We start from the raw sequence: 17,759 nt of genomic DNA, 5'->3' as shown, positions 1-17,759 counted from the left end.
TAAAAGAGGCAGAGGGATTAGAGAAAGTAGCACAATACTTTAAGAAGCAAATGCATAGCATAGATCAAAGATTGCTATGGCAACCTATACAGATCAGTGAAAATTGACAAATATTTCATCTGATAAATTTCATCTCTTTTTCTGTTAGTGGAATATCTATACGCAGAATGCAATTTCCTCATATTTTTTTCAAATGTAGTAGACAATTTTTCCTCAATTTTTTTTAATCTTTGGATTGGTCACGAACAGTTTGCTGTGAGCATTTGATACTTGATGTTCTAAAAGTCAAGTTGTATTGCTTAACTAAGGTTAGGCAAATAAACCACATGGTATTGCTTCTGTTTCTCACCTGAATGAGTGCATAAGCCCTTCTGGCACAAATAGTCAAGCATAAATTTTAAATTTGGATTTTGTGATTACTCACATATACAACTTTCATATTCTTTGCACGTACTTTCTGTGACCAAACATGACAGGAAATTTTTGCCTCTCACATGTTTGCAAGAAGTGAACACTAAAGCCATAACCAAGGCAGAATCCTTTACAAAATCTTTTTGGGTAGCTTTTCATGAAAAATGTTTTCACCAAGTTCTAGTAGTAAAGGGTAACAATGAAAGATGTTTTACACTTAGATTTTAGAATGGGCTAGTGAAAATTGCTTTATCTAGTTTTGCTATTTACTGTCCGCATATTAAATGTAAGCAGCTATATTAAACTAATTTATGGATTGAAATTAAATCAACCAATTATAGGTATTTTCAAGTAAAATGTGTCACTTCATCCTTAATTCCTACTTTGTATCTACATGGGATCTTCTGTATGATCAGAGAGAGCTATGATATCTGGCCACATCAGGACAGAATTGTAGCTTTTATGCCGACTGTCCTGTTTTTGTTTGTTTCAGATAGTCTCTTTGCATTCCTTTAAGGCAATTTTTGTAAATCCATTTGAGGGCTTTTCAGTAATATGACGTTTACAATGTATCCCAACCATGTGCTGAAATTTTACACATCATTCCCTTTTTACACTGGTATAGTATTCCGTCTTCATGCATTGCATATTATTTGTACTGAACAAAAAGTCATAAAATAGAAAACGTACCCATCACTTTTCAAAATTGTGGGAAGCAGAATGACAAATTGGTACTAAATTACTGACAATATTCCTTCTCACTAGGATTAGGGGTAGTAAGAATGGTGCACTTTGATACATAGTATTCTTTTGTTCTATGTAAAATATCACTACTGATTGACAGTATAATGGCCTGAAAGACCCATTATGATGTAAATCTTAATATCCAAAGTCTAAGTGAACTCATTAGGACTTTGTGTACTTTCCAAATAATGGTCCAGATTTTCAAAGGCTTTGGCTTACATGTTTTAATAAAATCTGGCATTCTTTGTGCAAGCAAATACCAAGTGGATAACTGCACAATTACCTATTTTCACCATTAATGTGGTATACACACTAATTTTTGGGGTGCAACTTAGGCTGTAACCTTTGAGAATTTGTGTATCATATGCAAAAGCAATGTGTAATGCATGAGAAATTGCTGTGAAATTTAGCTTATTGTTACTTGCAACATTCAAATTTCAAATGTAAATTTGGCCATTTTGGAATGTATTTATTGTGGGGTCCAAATACTAAAGGGACATAATACACATATGAAATGTTTATTGTTTAGCTTCCTCAGAGGAAAGGGGGGAAAGCCATCCACATCTACAATCCTCATTTTGCTGCCTCTGAATTGAAAAACGACTAAAACAAGTAGTCTATGAAATGTGATACTCATAATTCTTGCATGTAGGCTGGTTTCTAATTCATAAGAATCAAATTGGATATGCTTAAAAAGCCTTCAAGAACAGATTCAACAAAGGGGGGGGGAACAATCAGATGTTTTAATTTTAATCAGGTTGGTTTTGATTGTGGTCCAGTAAAAAGGGATTAGGTGGATGGTCTTGGGGTGGCTTATCATCAGATACCAATTTCTGCAAACTTCTTGCTTTTGCGGAGTGTGATAAATGTGTAAAGCAAGTCATCACAGAACCATAGGGCTCTATCACAAGAATAATAGACTGGAGCTGACAAGAGGCAGGCCTTTGAGGGGGGGCAAAGAGATTTTAGTGCAACGAATAATATTTAGACAAAACCCTGGCTGTGTGGATGATATTTGTTTAAATGTGCGCTTGAGGTAAGGGAATCAGTATGGATTAGCGTCTTCTGGAGTGAAAACAGGTGAGAGGGGTGTTCAGTGTGTCAGCAGCAGAGCTTTGGAACTGGCCTGCAAAGGCGACAAGAACTGAAGCACGTTGGAAAATGTAATTTGGGTTCACTGAAAATTTTAAATCATTGTCAAGGTGCAAATGTAGTGTGCTGTTCAGTGGTGCTGTGGTGGAGTAACGCTAGATTGTAGTTCATGTTGTGTTGTGTTTGTGTGGTTTTATTTTAGTGAGTTTGTGTCCTGACATATATAAAGTTAGTGTTATTCAGTGGATGTCTTATCTGGGACACCATGGTAAATGGAATTTGTGCCTAGTGGTTTCTGTCCCAGTTGTAGCAAATGCATTAATAAGAGGGAGAGATAATGGAAGTTAACAGAAAATCTTATGTCTATAATTGTCTCCCAGTGCTGTAGCAATGCTGCTTGCAAAAACAAATCCACAACAGTTATGCAGATGACATCTATAAATACACCTCTACTCTGATATAACGCTGTCCTTGGGAGCCAAAAAATCTTACCGCCTTATAGGTGAAACCGCGTTATATCGAACTTGCTTTGATCCGCTGGAGTGCGCAGTCCCGCCTCCCCCCCCCCCGGAGCGCTGCTTTACCACGTTATATCTGAATTCGTGTTATATCGGGTCGCATTATATCGGGGTAGAGGTGTACCACAATACTGTAGTTCTGTCAGAGGCCTGATTTGCAAAGATGAGCATGCAGAATTGCAGACACTGTACCATGCGTGTAAAATTGCATACACAAACAGACAGAAAAGATAAATATTTTCATATTCATTATTCAAAGTACAATCACCGGGCTGAGCAGCCCCATTCCCCACTGAAGTTAATCTGAGTTCTTGCCACTTATCAGAACTAAGCCCAATGTTTATAACATAAAAAATATGAAGAAACTTTGAGTTTCAAAGTGATGAAAAGCTGTGCAATTCTTCATGTGTCTACTAAATTACATTAGAGCACATGCAATTTATTGCTTTAAAAATTCATCCTCCATAATAAGGCAAAAGCAGGCTAATTGCAGGAGAAAAGATTTAAACCTTTTAAAAGTGCTTATAAAACTACATCACCTCTGACAGTGCATGCAGTCTTTCACCAGTAGTTCCAACTATTATTACATATTTCATACTCTCAAGGTTCCCACTCATGCTGCCATCTTATCGATAAATGGCATAAGAGATTGGGGTTTTTTTTCTTGTCCCATTTTGCGGGCATGGTGTACTCTTGATGTGTATGTAGCTATGTAACTCCCATTAACACTAGTGAAGAACAGAGCATCAACTCCTTCTAGCAAGTTACCATTTTTATTGATATATCAAATAAGTAAAGTCATGTTGGGAAAAAGACAAACAAAATACAAGTGTAAGGATTTTCAGCTTCCAATTTCATTAACTGCAAGACAAACAGTATCTTTCTAACTCCCTAAATATGACATTACTGTAGAGAGAGTGATATAAAAATCAAATGTATTTTGAAATATCTACTTTTGTAGATAAATCCTGCTATTGCCATTTCCTAACCATATGGGAGGGATTTTTTAATGATTATTATTGGCAATAAAGAATTACCTGTAGAATAGTTGTTTTCACCAGATAAAATTGCTGCTAAGACATCACATGGCTTTGGATAATCTCAAATTAATGAAGCAGGCAACATGCTTTTCTGAAATTGCACATGAACTGGCCTGATGCATTGATTTTCATAAATTGTATTCTAAAAGAATGCTAATTAGAATAACAGAGCAAGAATCCAAAGATCACTAAAGAAAAACATCTTTCTCTTGCTGCATGGGGAAACTGATTTGATATAACTCCTGCACACCAAGAAGAGATTAGTCGTCAAAGAATTTTAAAGATTATATAACCAGCTTCTGAGTTTAAAACGAAAAGAAAATCTGCCCTTGGATATGTACGCAGCTCCGATTGAAATCAGTGGTTTCCCACCTACTTCCAACACCAGAATTTGGGCTTACGTAGTGAAAATGTTTGTAGAAGTATTAATGCACAAGAAAAATTAGACATGGTAGATAATATGATAACTTTACATTGGTCAGTTTCTGTATATGGGATAAGGGGTTAAAAATTAGAGCAGGGCTAAACTTTTCAGACCAGCACTTTATTCGCTGAAAAATGCAGGTTTGGTCAAACCCAAATTCTTTGCAAATTTGACATGAATTCACCTAATAGTTTCAAGACTTACATGCCATTCACAAAATGGCTGGAGGAGAAGGAGGTGGTGGTGGTGATGGTGCCCTTTTTATAACTTTTAGCCAAGTGGTCAGGGCACTACTTCAATCGTCCTGAAGAAGAGATTTGAACCTGGGTTTCCTTCAGCCCAGATGAGTGCTTTGACCACTGGGCTAAAGTTACAAGGAGTGTATCACTACCTGCTCCTCCTCCCTCCCATTTTGTAAATCTAGACCTTTAAAAATGATTGAAAAAGTCTGTTTGAGGTCAAACAAAACATGTTCCATTTTACCCTAAATAGATTTTTTCAATTCACCGAAATTGTTTGCAATTTTTTGATTGTTAGCCAAACTGAAATTTTTATTTCTATTTTTTTTTCACAACTGCCAGAGAACTGAAAAAATCAGTTCATTCCCCCAGCTCTATTAAAAATCTCTCTTTTCAGGCATAGAACAGACATGTGCACAAGTCAATTATACAGCATAGTACCAATTAAAGAAGGAACCAGTTTGCCCAGAGAGAGTGTGTATGGTAGCTTTAATTGGCTGATAAAAAGTTAGAATGCACCCTTTCAGGCCTCAAATAGTCCTGTTTCTGCTCTGACAGGTAACTAAAAATGTTTCTTTTTGTGTTGCAAAGTTTTCCATATCAAGTTACTGTTACATGTGAGAAGAAAACTGAGTTTGACTGTCAGATCCATAACTGGGAAATAGCCAAGACCTAAATGTGTGGCAAAGACCCAAAATGAGAGAGACAAAAAGTGATTAGTGCAGGAAAGTAAATGCTGTGAGATTAATTTTTTTGGTGTAAATAACTAAGTCTGTTATTAGTTAGCTTCATGACTGAAATAATTGTTGTTAATAAAATTTGAAGGGGACACCAAATTGGTATGGAACATAAGTAATTTTGAGCCTGAAGGCTTGTCTACACTACCTGCTGGATCGGCAGGCAGCGATTGATCCAGAGGGGGTAGATTTATTGAGTCTCTAGTATAGACGCGATAAATCGACTGCTGAGCGCTCTCCCGTCGACTCTGGTACTCCACCAGAACGAGAAGCATAAGCTGAGTCGACGGGAGAGCGTCAGCTGTCGACTTACTTACCGCAGTGAACTGCGGTAAGTAGATCTAAGTACGTCGACTTCAGCTACGCTATTCACGTAGCTGAACTTGCATATCTTAGATCGACCCCGCACGGTAGTGTAGACAAGCCCTGAGTGAGTAATATCACTAAAAATGAGAGATATTTGAGAGGTCTGGTCAGATCCCAGAATCAGTTTGCAAGACTAACATTTAGAATAAAGATGAAATACAATAATCAGGGATTCCACTACTTGATTTGTTTAGTCACTTTTCAAAATAGAAATGTTAGTAAGGTACAGCTGTAACTTGTGTAGAAGCCTGTCCCATATCTGAAGAAAGGGACCTTTTCAACCTGGAACATTATGTATTACATGTAATAAATGAGATCACATTATCTGATTTTTTTTTAAAGGTACAGTATGGCTAATCTCTCTGCAAGGATGCTAAAAGTGAATACCTTTCATCACAGTGGATTGGATACACTACCAGATACTATAAGTAGCTTATAAACAGGGTCTGATTCTGTAACCTTGTAGTAGTTCCAGTTACTTCAATGACACTGCTTATAAAAGGGCAGCAGGATCAGGCCTGAAGGGAATATACAACATGTAACATTAAGATCCTATTTTTATATTTTATTAGGAAGCCACATAAGAAATCCTCACATATATTTAAGGCATTGCTACATATGTGCACATCCTGCTTTGCTTATAACTGTATGTATAAGTGTAAGTCACGAAGATGTCTGTCCTACAGATTTTTTACACCATTAACACACACTGTCCACTAAACATGTCCCTTTGTCCTACTGATCAGCTCAGGGATTCCCATGTTTTACCTGTACAGAATGTATCGATACAGGAGCTTCAGGCTCAACTTGAGCAGGAGACGAGACTTCACCAAGAGGAGCAAGAAAAGTTTACAGAGAGGATCATTCAGGTAAATGCAAAACCCATCCACTGGTACAGACATTTGGCCAGAGCCTGCACAATGAAACATTGTTTGTCAAAAACAAGGGAATTGTGTCTACATGTTACTACTATTCACTCCCAAAAGCATCAACTTTATTTATTTATTTTCACTCATCCAAGAATCTAGAAGCTGGTTGAATGTAAATTGACCTAATTTCTGTATCTTTGTGCCCCTGTGTATCTTCTTGATAGAGAATCAGCCAAAAAAACTCACATGAGCTGCTATATTCGTGATCATATAAGAAGAAGTGGCTGCTGCTTCTTTACCCCTTCAGCTCTCTATGAGACAGTGGAACAGCACTTGCTTGAACTCCAGGAGCAAAGTTGGATGTTGTAGGCCTGATTCTGATCTCACTTAGACCGCTCCCTGAAGTCAGAGGAGTTACACCAGTATACAGGAGATGAAAATCAGGACCTCTTTATTTCTCAGTGCTTTGCTTCCCTGTCTTTTATTGCTCATGTTCAGTGTACATAACATGAAATTGGCTATATTTGCCCCCACCTTTTTGAAGACTTGGATTCATAGATCCTGGCTGTTTTTAACCAAATCTCCATTTCAGTTCAAAGGAACAAGGCTCTGTTAACACAAGTTATATTCATTTACACATTCAAAAATGAAGCTTACGATAGTTTCCTTTTTAGTGTATTGTTTCTGGCAACATTAAGTGGCAATGGACTAAAGTCTGCCCTCTGTATGCAACTCCATGGGCATGATTGGGAGTTGTACACACACTTTTGGCCCATAATATCTATTTTTGTTTTAAACTACTTTTAAGGTCAATTATAAACCTGTAAATTGTTTGGTGGGTAAATATTCCTGATTCAATCAGGAATTGATTTACAAGGATTTACTGTTGCTGAGAGTATTTATTAATATGCCAGTTTTACTCCAAAATCCCTCTAACAGAAGAGATAACATGTTGTATGTGCATTTTGGATAACTGATTTTGTTAGCTTAGTTCTGTGCTAAAAACTTTTTAAAGGGTTCATTATTTAGTAAAGTGCTTGTCATGGAATGGCAGGTCGCAAATAGGATTCTGAATGTTTTAGAGGAAATTAGATACATATTTTATTTTATTTCATTTCATTTTATTGGTAATGGGAATTATTGGTCTGGTTTTCTGTCCACTTTCCTGAAGATGAATTTCAAGTGTTCTCTATAGCTATGAGGTGTTTGTTGCAGGATATATTCTGTATGGTTTAAGGCATTGTGGTGGTTAGTTTACTATGGCTTTCATTTGTACTGGATTGGTAACTAACAAGAGAGGCAGTTATTTAATAGTCTCATGATATGACAGGAAACAAAACAATATGAAATGGCATCTATAAACAATGGCTCTGCATTCCTTTTCTAAATGCCTTTTCCTCATTAGTAAGCATCCACATTCAGTTAAAACAGAAATATATTGCCATTCATGTAGGAGTATGCGACTGCTGAAAGGTAATTTATGTAACTCTTATTGGTGCCAGGTCAATCCATTGCCTGCTTTTCACTTATACAGTAAGAAGTTGCATTGAAAAATGACTTTTCTGGCCAAAGTTTGGTGTCAAATAAATTATAATAGGGTTTAAATTGCAAACTGTGAGACTGTGAGCTATTCTTGGTGCTTATGGGGTTGGAACTCAGACTATTCTGAGTCTCAGTATGCTTATGTCTTCAACCACAGTGTGCATCTGTGCTTCAGCCTTGTGCAGAAACTGTAGGAGTTCACCATGAGCCAGCTCAAACAGCCCTTTTAAGTATGAATCCTCGGTGCTAATGTAAAAAGGCCAAGACTTGTGTTTGATACCAAATATAAAGGACAAAGGAACTCTGTTTCTTGAGAGTAGGATGAAGATATATTCTTAACAAAAGGAGTGACTGCGCAGGGAGGGGAGGAAAATTAAAATTCTTTCGTGTTGTAGGGATTATTATACTCTCATTTTATAGGAGTAGGTGGAAATTCAGTCATTAAATGAATTTTGTATGAAGCAGTTGTAAGGTCAGGGCCATGCAGGGAACATATTGAAAAGATGCAATGAAGAGAGGAAGGAAAGTATGTAGGACATAAATGTGTTTTATGTAGCAGCATTGTTGTTATGCATCTTTAAAGTGAATTAACTGTACATTCCCTCAGCAGGTTATTTGCATATGGTTAATTAATTGAGGGCTGCAAGCTGTGGTCTTCTGATTCCTCAAAAGTCAGGATTATTGCCAAATTAAGTAGCTAATATTGATTAAAATTAGAGGTTTCAGTTTGTCTCACCCATCAGCAGCACCCTATTGATACTGTGTGTGTTGTTCCATTAAAGCTGGAGGAGGAGCATCTGCAGACCTTGCGGAGGAAAGATTTGGAGGTGCAGAGCTTGACTTTGCAGAATAAATTGGAGGAGAAGACCTGGGGTCAGGAGAAAAGTTTGATGCAGCAAGAACTCAGGCATTTCAAGCAGAATACCTTCCTCCTGTATGTGAAACTGAAGTGGCTGCTGAAACACTGGCAGCAAGGCAAGCAAATAGAAGAGGAAGGAGAGGACGTACTGGAGGTAACAGGCCCATCTTATTCAGTGAAGTGAAACTGCAAGGATGTGTGGAGTTGCTAGTTCTGTCATGAGCAAAATGAATATTCAGATATCCCTGTTTTGCATGCAAACCTCAACTCAACCAACTATGGAGCCACACCAGCCCTCCATAATCGTGAGTTTAAAAGGGACTGAAATGGAATTTAAAGTTAAAGTTACTGGCCTTTTTAAAATAGTTTTGTAAAGAGGGATAACCCATATGACATCTCTGAATTACTGCTCTCTCATCTTTAAAACAAAACCCCCAGCTAGCACAAATATATGGAGCAATAAGTGGGCTAATGGATTAAAATCTGTTTGGATGGTTTGAGTGATGTTGCTTTTTCCACATTTATGTACAGTGTGCTCCTCAAAAAGCCCTCAGGAATTCAGATGAAGAGGTGTTATGTTTTCATACTGGCAGTAGAGTCACACACTTGTGGGAATTCAGCAGTGATTCATCCATGTTGATTCCTTTTCCCCACACAAACATATCACCATCAGCACTCACATCACCATTATGGTGTTCCTCCAGCACCTAATAATTTAGGCCAAGATTTTCAAAACTAGTGATTTTGGGTGGCCAATTTGAGACCCCTTAAAAGGCGTTTGATTTTCAGACAGTAAGCACCACTCTGAAAGAAGGCACCCAGAATCACCTACACACATTGGGAAATCTTGGCCTTATTAAACAAAATGACTGGGAGAGAGGCATTTTCTCAATCTGCTGCTCTAACCAAAATTCCTGGGGAGGGACGAATTATCCTTCAAATTCATATAATTCCCAAACCATCTTCTAAGTAATTGTTTCATGTATTGCTAATATTTATGTACCTCCTGTCCATGGTGTCTTTTCTTTCAGCATTTCCTGGTCTACAATTGCTGCAGGTGTTTGTGCTACCAAATTAGGCAGAATGAATAATCTTCAAGACAAGAGTGACCATTTATAAATGCTGCAATACTCTTTTGCGTAAACTAAACCCACACCTAATAGCAAAACATCTTTTCTGTTTTCTGTTGTGTAATAACATTCTCACTGGCATACAGAATATGATTTAATAAATTGCAACACACAAGGAGATCCCTTTTCTCCAGTCTTCAGTAGATTTTTTTTTTTGTCACTGTACAGTTAATACAGGAACAGTGTCTGTAGAGTTCATTGCCTTGCCATTTTAGATTGAACACCTCGATGCCCTACCAGAATTTGGCATTCAGTCTGAACGAAAGGGAGATGACCCAGAACAAGATGAGGAGGAGGATGACCTTGTGTTTGCACTGACGGATTATTCCCAACATTCCACAGCGGAGAGCACTGACCATGGACCACAGCTGCAGACTGCAGAACTATTGCAGCATCAAAAGCAGGTACTACACCAGAAGGGAGTTACACATCATACCTTGGGAATTAATGCTCTAGATTTTTTTAATGGCATCCATTTTGTTTTGCTGCTGTTCTATTTTATCTTAGTACCTAGAATTGTACACAACTTCAATCCTAGCTACACAGCAACTTTAATGGGTTTCATCCATTATATCTATATTTAATAGGGAGTCATATGATTACTACTGTCCTCTTGACAGATGCTAGGAGTGAAAAAATCCCATTTCCTCTTGTGGCTGCTTGCCCAGAAAAATATATCAATATCTGATGGCTTGCAGAATTTACATACTCATCTTTCCTGAGCATTTTACCATCTAGCCATTAGAAAGGAGGGGTGCTTTTTATTTCATTTAAATATTTTAAGAATCTGGCACATGTATTTAATGTCTTCCGTAAAAATAAAGGAAAAGTAATGCCAAATTCTGTTGCATCATTGGACATCATTTTTAAATGGCTAAAGGCAAATCCTATCCGGTCCTCCCAGCGATCTCCTGTGCCATGCCTGCCTTGAGGTTGGACTAGGCAAATGTGAAGAATTTAATCTACAATAAATGGAATCAACTCAGCAGTTAGGGTTCAAGTTGGGAATATATTTTTAAATGGCTCAAAGGCTACGTATTGAATATTACTAAACAGAGTAAAAACTTAATACAAAAGAATATACTATTAACAGTTAACAAGTGTTCCAGTAGGAGAGTAAAACAAAATGCAGTAAGTTATTATTCCTTTTAACTTCCGTCTTTTGTACACAAATGTTGCTCTAATTTAACTCTGACCCTTGTGTATGTGCATTATGATTAGGACTGCGATTTAGTCACGGAGGTCTCAGAAGTCACAGAATCAGTGACTTTCAGTGGCCTCCGTGACGTCAGCCTGTGGTGGCCAGGAGCTGCAGGGTACCCCACCGCCCGCTGGGGCAGAAAGCTGTGGGGTACCCCGCCACCTCTGGTGGCCCCCGGAGCTCCCAGCCACCGTGGGCGGTGGGGGTACCCCCAGCTTTCTGCTGCTGCTGGCGGCGGGGGAACCCCCCAGCTCCCTGCTGCTGGGAGCGGTGCAGCAGGGGAACTCCAAGCTCCCAGCCGCCCAGGGCAATGGGGGACCCCCTAAGCTCCTAGTGGGCAGCAGTGGGGAACCCCCAGTTCCCTGCCACCGGGCCAGCTCAGGAACCCCGAGCTCCCAGCTGCCAGAGGTGTCAGGGAACCCCCAAGCTCCCGGCCGCTCTGGGCTGCCATGGGTGGCGGGCAGCTCCGGGCTGCTGCGGAGGAACCCAAGCTCCTGGCCCCCTCAGTTGGCGGGGAGCCCCCTGAGCTCCCAGCCCCCACAGGCAGGGGGGATGCCCGGAGCTGCAGGCGGCTGGGGTACCCTGCAGCCTCCAGCTGCTCCAGGCAGCTCCTAGTCCCTGCAGCAGCCCCACTTGAGGTAGTGTGGGGAGTCGTAGATCCCCATTTTGTCAGGGATATTTTTAGTAAAAGTTAGGGACAGGTCACAGCTTCCGTGAATTTTTCTGTTATGCCCGTGACCTGTCCGTGACTTTTACTAAAAGTATCCGTGACAAAATCTTAGCCTTAATTATGATGAATTTTGTCTATAGTTACGTGATCACATACTATTTTTCCACAGGACTCATGCTTCATTCAGTGTTCAGTTTGGAAAGTGTGTGGTAAATTAGACAGCTATTCAACGTTTATTTTTGTGATCACTGAACAGTGACCATACCCCTGCCTAATTCACTTCATATTCCTGCCTTCATTTGCTGCATACCAGTCATCCTGTCCACTGAGAACCCAACTGTCCTATATGACACCAGTGTAAATTCTGATTTCTTCAGATTTATATTAAGTAATTGCAAATAGAAGTTGGTCCTAAATTCTATTCTATTCTTTATAGGCTTTTATACTGTGGTAATCAGCAAAGTATCTGAGCCCCTTCCAGTAGTGTACTAAGCCATGTGACTACACAACTGTCACATGTTTTGTTCTCTCATCCTCTCCCAAAAAAAAAGAAGTGATGTGCAATGGAGTGTCTTGATTTGGTAGGGTGTGGCTTGTTTTGTTTATATGATCTGTTGCAATGTATTTGTTAGAGAAGTCAAGGTCAAAGAAATGAGCCTTGCCCTTGGAGTGGAAGGTGGGGAGTTTTGTGCCCCTTCCTCCAAGGGCAAACTGCAGTCTGGCTTAGCCACTCTCATCACTGGGAAGTGGGGGGGAAGAGGAGGGTGTCCCAGCTCGCCCCACCCCACCTGCTACTCTCGCCCCCGAACCAGGGACCCTCTAACGCAGGGTTGGGCAAACTTTTTGGCCCGAGGACCACATCTGGGTATGGAAATTGTTTGGCAGGCCGTGAATGCTAACAAAATTGGAGGTTGGGGTTTGAGAGGGGAGTGTGAGGGCTCTGGCTGGGGGTGCGGACTCTGGGGTGGGGCCAGAAATGAGGAGTTCAGGGTGCAGGAGGGGGCTCTGGGCTGGGACAGGGGGTTGGGGTGCGGGGCAGGAGGTTAGGGCTCTGGCTGGGGGTGCAGGCTCTGGGGTGGGACCGAGGGGTTCGGAGGGCAGGAGGAGGATCAGTGCTGGGGCAGGAGGTTGGGGCACAGGAGGGGGGCAGGAGTGCAGGCTCCGGGCAGTGCTTACCTCAAGCAGCTCCCGGAAGCAGTGGCATGTCCCCCCTCCGGCTCCTACATGGAGGCGCGGCCAGGTGGCTCTGCACTGCCCCATCTACAGGTGCTGCCCCTGCAGCTCCCATTGGCTGCAGTTCCCAGCCAATGGGAGCTGCAGGGGTGGCACTTGGGGCAGGAGCAGTGTACGCAGGGCCGGCTCTAGGCACCAGCGCAGCAAGCAGGTACTTGGGGCGGCCAACGGAAAGGGGCGGCACTTTCAGCTCTTTGGCGGCAATTCGGTGGTGGGTCCCTCAGTCCCTCTTGGAGGGAAGGACTTGTCGCTGAATTGACGCCGAAGAATGAAGCGGCGGTGGTAGCACTGCCGCCGAAGTGCTGCCGATCACTGCTTCTTTTTTTTTCCCTGCTGCTTGGGGTGGCAAAAACGCTGGAGCCGGCCCTGAGTGTACGGAGCCCCCTGCCTGCCCCTATGTGTAGGAGCCGTACGGGGTCATGCTGCTGCTTCCGGGAGCCACACAGAGCCACGGCACGCGTGGAGCAGGGCAAGCCCCCAACCCTGCTCCCCGGCGGGCGCTCAAGGGCCAGATTTAAATGTCTGATGGGCCGGATGCGGCCCCCGGGCCGTAGTTTGCCCACCCCTGCTCTAGCGGCAGCCACTTACTGCCCTCCTCCAACTCTCCTCTACTGCCTGCTTCCCTGGGCCACTTCCCCGTAGCCCCAGCACCTTCTCTGCCCCTTTGTGTCAGGGCCCCAGTCTGGCAGTCATCAGCCTAGAGCTCCCCCAGCCTCCGCTGACCCTGCCCAGCCCTGCTCTGTCTTAGGTACTTCTCTCTCTAGGAGCCAGTTCTTCTCCCTTTGCCCTCCAGGGAGAGACTCCACTCCTCTCCGCCCTGCAGCCTCCACTTGAATGGCTCCCAATAAGCTCTTCCAGGATTGGCTGGGGCCCTGCTCAGCCTCTCTGGCTTGCTTTAACCCCTTCCACGCCAGAGTGGGGCAGCTGCCCCACTACACAACACACTTAGGACTGGGGGAAACCACAGCGTAGAGGGAGTCTGCAAGAAAATGAATACTGTCTTAGGCTGTATTAACTTCCCACTGGAATCTCCACAGGGTTTGGGGAATAGTATGTGTATCTGCATTCCCTACTCTTCTCCCTCTAACTTCCTCTGCCCTCCCCAGATCTGCAGACCGTCCAAGTTCTCCATGGAGTCTGGAGAGGAGGGGCCATGGTGCTGTGGGGGCATGCTTTCAATTCACATTGAAGGGCATCGACCCTCAGAGGGGCCCCCTCTATGTGAGGATCCACAGGACATGATCTGGTCCTACACTATTAATACAGTATTTGTGATGGCTGTGTGATCTAATAGATCCACTCTAGGAAACAATTTGTCTCCATCCTGTAGTAAGACTAGGATTGTTTCTAGGGAGTTTACAGGACTCTTGCACCTACTTCTTAGGTTCAAGGCTTAAACTGTTATGTGTGTGTGTGTCTGTGCACGCGTGACGCAGACAAAACCACAAAAGTATGGTCTATAGAGAGCTGCATACTGTTCTTACAGCCTATGAACAACTGGGGTGCATTTTGCCTTTGCTTTTTGACCGTCAGTAACTGAGAACTCCATTCTCTAGCTACAATGTAGTGAAAGGTACCCAAAGCCTTTGTCCAGTAGATGTTATCATGTAAAATGCGCTACCGAGATTTTATTCATTTGGTTAGTCTGGCACTCACATGTCTGACTTAGGAAGGGTTTAGTATTAATAATCTTGTTGGAGGTCAGAAGCTGCCCTTTCTGGGAATGTAGCTCACCAGTCCCTTATATATCACCATGGTCTCCTCCCGAGAATGCGGCTGAGGCGCAGGGCACTGAAGAGATGCTTATAAACATATCATATAACTGCGTTCATCTTGTAGACGAAATTAGTCTACGATTGAGTAAAATAAATATAAACCAGTACCATCTCAATAAGCCTCAGCCATATATTAGCTTTTCAAGTACAGCCTTAGACAGCAATCTCACCAATCAAGAATATATGAATAAAATATGTCCTCTCTGAAAGAATCATTGCTCTGAGATTAATGTCAATTAAATTGGCAACAGTGGTAAGTAGCATGCATATAATTCATTTTTGTAAGTGTTACGTTCTCTTCTAATTCAGCATTTCCAGCAATCTCACTTAAGGAAATGACTCATAGTAACAAATCATGTCTCAGTACCCCTGCTGATAGAAGCAGATATTTCTAATGAATACTGCATGGGGCTCCGGTGGATTTGTGAGGGCAAAACAAGTTTTCTGCCTTCTAACCAGGAAATACGTATTGTGTGACTACTGCAAGAATAGTAAGATATTACTTATTTCAAGAGCTATACTGCATTTCATTGTATATTATACTGTATGGCATATACCACACTCCTCAATTTCCAAGCACTCTGTATTTGACAGATACATTGAGAGTTAAAATGGTTTACTGCTATTGGGCTTCCAGCTAATTATTAGTGACAAGAAAGGGTCGTATCACTCTCTAATACGAAAAAGAAAGAAACTTTGTTGCAGGTTAATTCTGATCCTGTAGCCAATTTAGGGCTCTGTAAGAGCCATATTCTGCTCTCAGATACACTATTATATGTTTGGCTCAAAAAGTCAATTTTGCTGCAAAAGTAGGGCACGACACTGCATGCCCTCTATACTTCGAACTCCCACTGAATTCCATGAGCTTGCAGGATCTAAATAAATAAATAAAATTAATGGAGATATCCTACCGCCTAGAACTGGAAGGGACCTTGAAAAGTCATACGAGTCCAGCCCCCTGCCTTCACTAGCAGGACCAAGTACTGATTTTTGCCCCAGATCCCTAAGTGGCCCCCTCAAGGATTGAACTCACAACCCTGGGTTTAGCAAGCCAATGCTCAAACCACTGAGCTATCCCTCCCCCCTGACTCTATACACATTACAGAATTTCCAGTATAAACCTCAGTTTATAAATTATTCCAGATTTTAAAAATACTTCATTAATACATATTTATTAGTGATCACAAAATTGGAGCAAAGAAGGTGTCACCCCACTTTCCCTAATGGAATCCCAGTACCAAAAGTGAGTTCCGTGGAAGCTCTGAGAGATGTCTGGGCGCAATATTTGAAATAGACCTTGGCCACTCATAGCTGCTAAAAGCCACCGAGGCGCACATAGCTCATTAGTGGTTGATTTCGTCAACATCTCCCTCAAAGAAGTTAGCCTGCAAACCTCCCTGAACATGCAATTCTTCTTCGGGTGATTGCTCATGTGTATTCCACAATAGGTGTGCGTGTTTGCCACATGCACCGGTGCTGGAAGTTTTTCCCCTAGCAGTACCCGTGGGGGAGCGCCCCTAGCGACCCCTGGAGTGGCGCCTCCATGGCGCGGTATAAGTGGCGCTGCACACTCCCCCTACCCTCAGTTCCTTCTTGCTGCCAGTGAAGGTGCTTCGGAACTGCTCTGCTCCAGCTTTGCTGTAGGTCATCCCCAGAACTCTTGTTTGTTCAGTGTGTGGTACCTGTAGTTAGTTAGTTGATTAGTCTAGTTTAGTTTAGGTAGAACGCCTGGGCCGGGGCATGCCCCGGGCCCTGGGTTTTAAGTCGTGCGACACTTGTAGGTGACCTATGCCAGTGAATGATCAGCATGCGGACTGTTTACGCTGTTTGGGGGAAACCCATCTCAGCGATCGCTGCAAGATCTGCAAGTCGTTTAAGCCTTGGACCAAGAAAGAAAGGGACATTAGGCTCCGGGCTATTCTGATGGAGTCGGCGCTGACCCCGGCTCCGGCGCACCACTCCGAGTCGGCACCGAGTGACCCCCCCGGTGTCGGTGCGCAGCGACCCTTCGGCGCCATCGACTAGTAGGCACCGCTCCCCGTCCACGGGGCACGCCAAGAAGGCTAGGAAGGCTAGGTGCTGCCCCGTCCACGGCAGCACCGGAGTAAATCCGGGGCAGAGACTAGACCCATGTTGCAGTCCTCGATCCCCCACTGGCCTCTAGGCCTCCGACTCAAGTCGAGCGGAGTAGCCTGGCCCATTCGGAGCAGGCCTCCCTGGATGTCCGGATGCCCTCCACAACGGAGGCCCTGCAGGTGGCCCGGGATGTCATGTCCATGCCGGTACCAGGAGCACTGCCGATGTCGGCCCCGCACTCCAGAGGCAAGCCGTCCCTGGGATCTCCGCAGTCACCCCCGACTCGGTACTGGTCTCGGTCAAGGGAACGTTCCTGACACCGTTCGCTGCCCAGCGACCATTCTGTGCAAAGTCCACATGGGTCGCCATCGACTCCCACCAAGTTGTCTGGTTGGGTTCCATCTGACCGAGACTCCTGGCACCACTCCGCCTCTAGGAGCGAACACCGAGGGAACCGAGGCAGACAACACCAAAGATCCTCGTCTCGGAGGGGCTATCTAGCTGGTTACAACATGAATGTCGATGCCGTTCCCGTTCGTCGTCCCGCTCATGGGTCCGCCTGCCCGCCGGAGCCGATTGTTGAGCAGCTGTTACCTACGGTACCGGTCCTCCACGTCGGGATCGCGGTCCCGTGGTCGGCACTGGGCAGAGTGGCCTTGCCTCTCCACGAAGGGGTGGCAAAAATTTCAAACGCCCTGTGGCAAACCCCAGCCTCATTGGCCCCCATCCCTAAGAGAGCGGAATGCAAGTATTTTGTACCCATCAAGGGGCATGAATACTTATACACCCACCCTGCTCCTAACTCCCTGGTGGTCGAGTCGGTCAACCACAGG

At 43.2% G+C, this 17,759-nt stretch overlaps 1 protein-coding gene across 1 annotated transcript in view; it reads left to right on the top strand.

Moving 5' to 3' along the window:
* The window catches only part of MTCL1 (microtubule crosslinking factor 1), a 197,808-nt gene that overhangs the window by 132,986 nt on the left and 47,063 nt on the right, over positions 1 to 17,759 (top strand). The window contains exons 7-9 of the mRNA XM_024213373.3: positions 6,318 to 6,440; positions 8,765 to 8,995; positions 10,187 to 10,375. Coding sequence (XP_024069141.2) covers positions 6,318 to 6,440; positions 8,765 to 8,995; positions 10,187 to 10,375 — 543 coding nt within the window. The remainder of the gene's footprint in view (positions 1 to 6,317; positions 6,441 to 8,764; positions 8,996 to 10,186; positions 10,376 to 17,759) is intronic.

Source organism: Terrapene carolina, unplaced genomic scaffold (genome assembly GCF_002925995.2).
Source record: "Terrapene carolina triunguis isolate 2854851 unplaced genomic scaffold, T_m_triunguis-2.0 Scaffold58, whole genome shotgun sequence".
Classification (NCBI taxonomy): Eukaryota; Metazoa; Chordata; order Testudines; family Emydidae; genus Terrapene; species Terrapene triunguis.
Note: the sequence above shows the minus strand (reverse complement) of the source record. Positions and strands in the feature narration are given on the sequence as shown.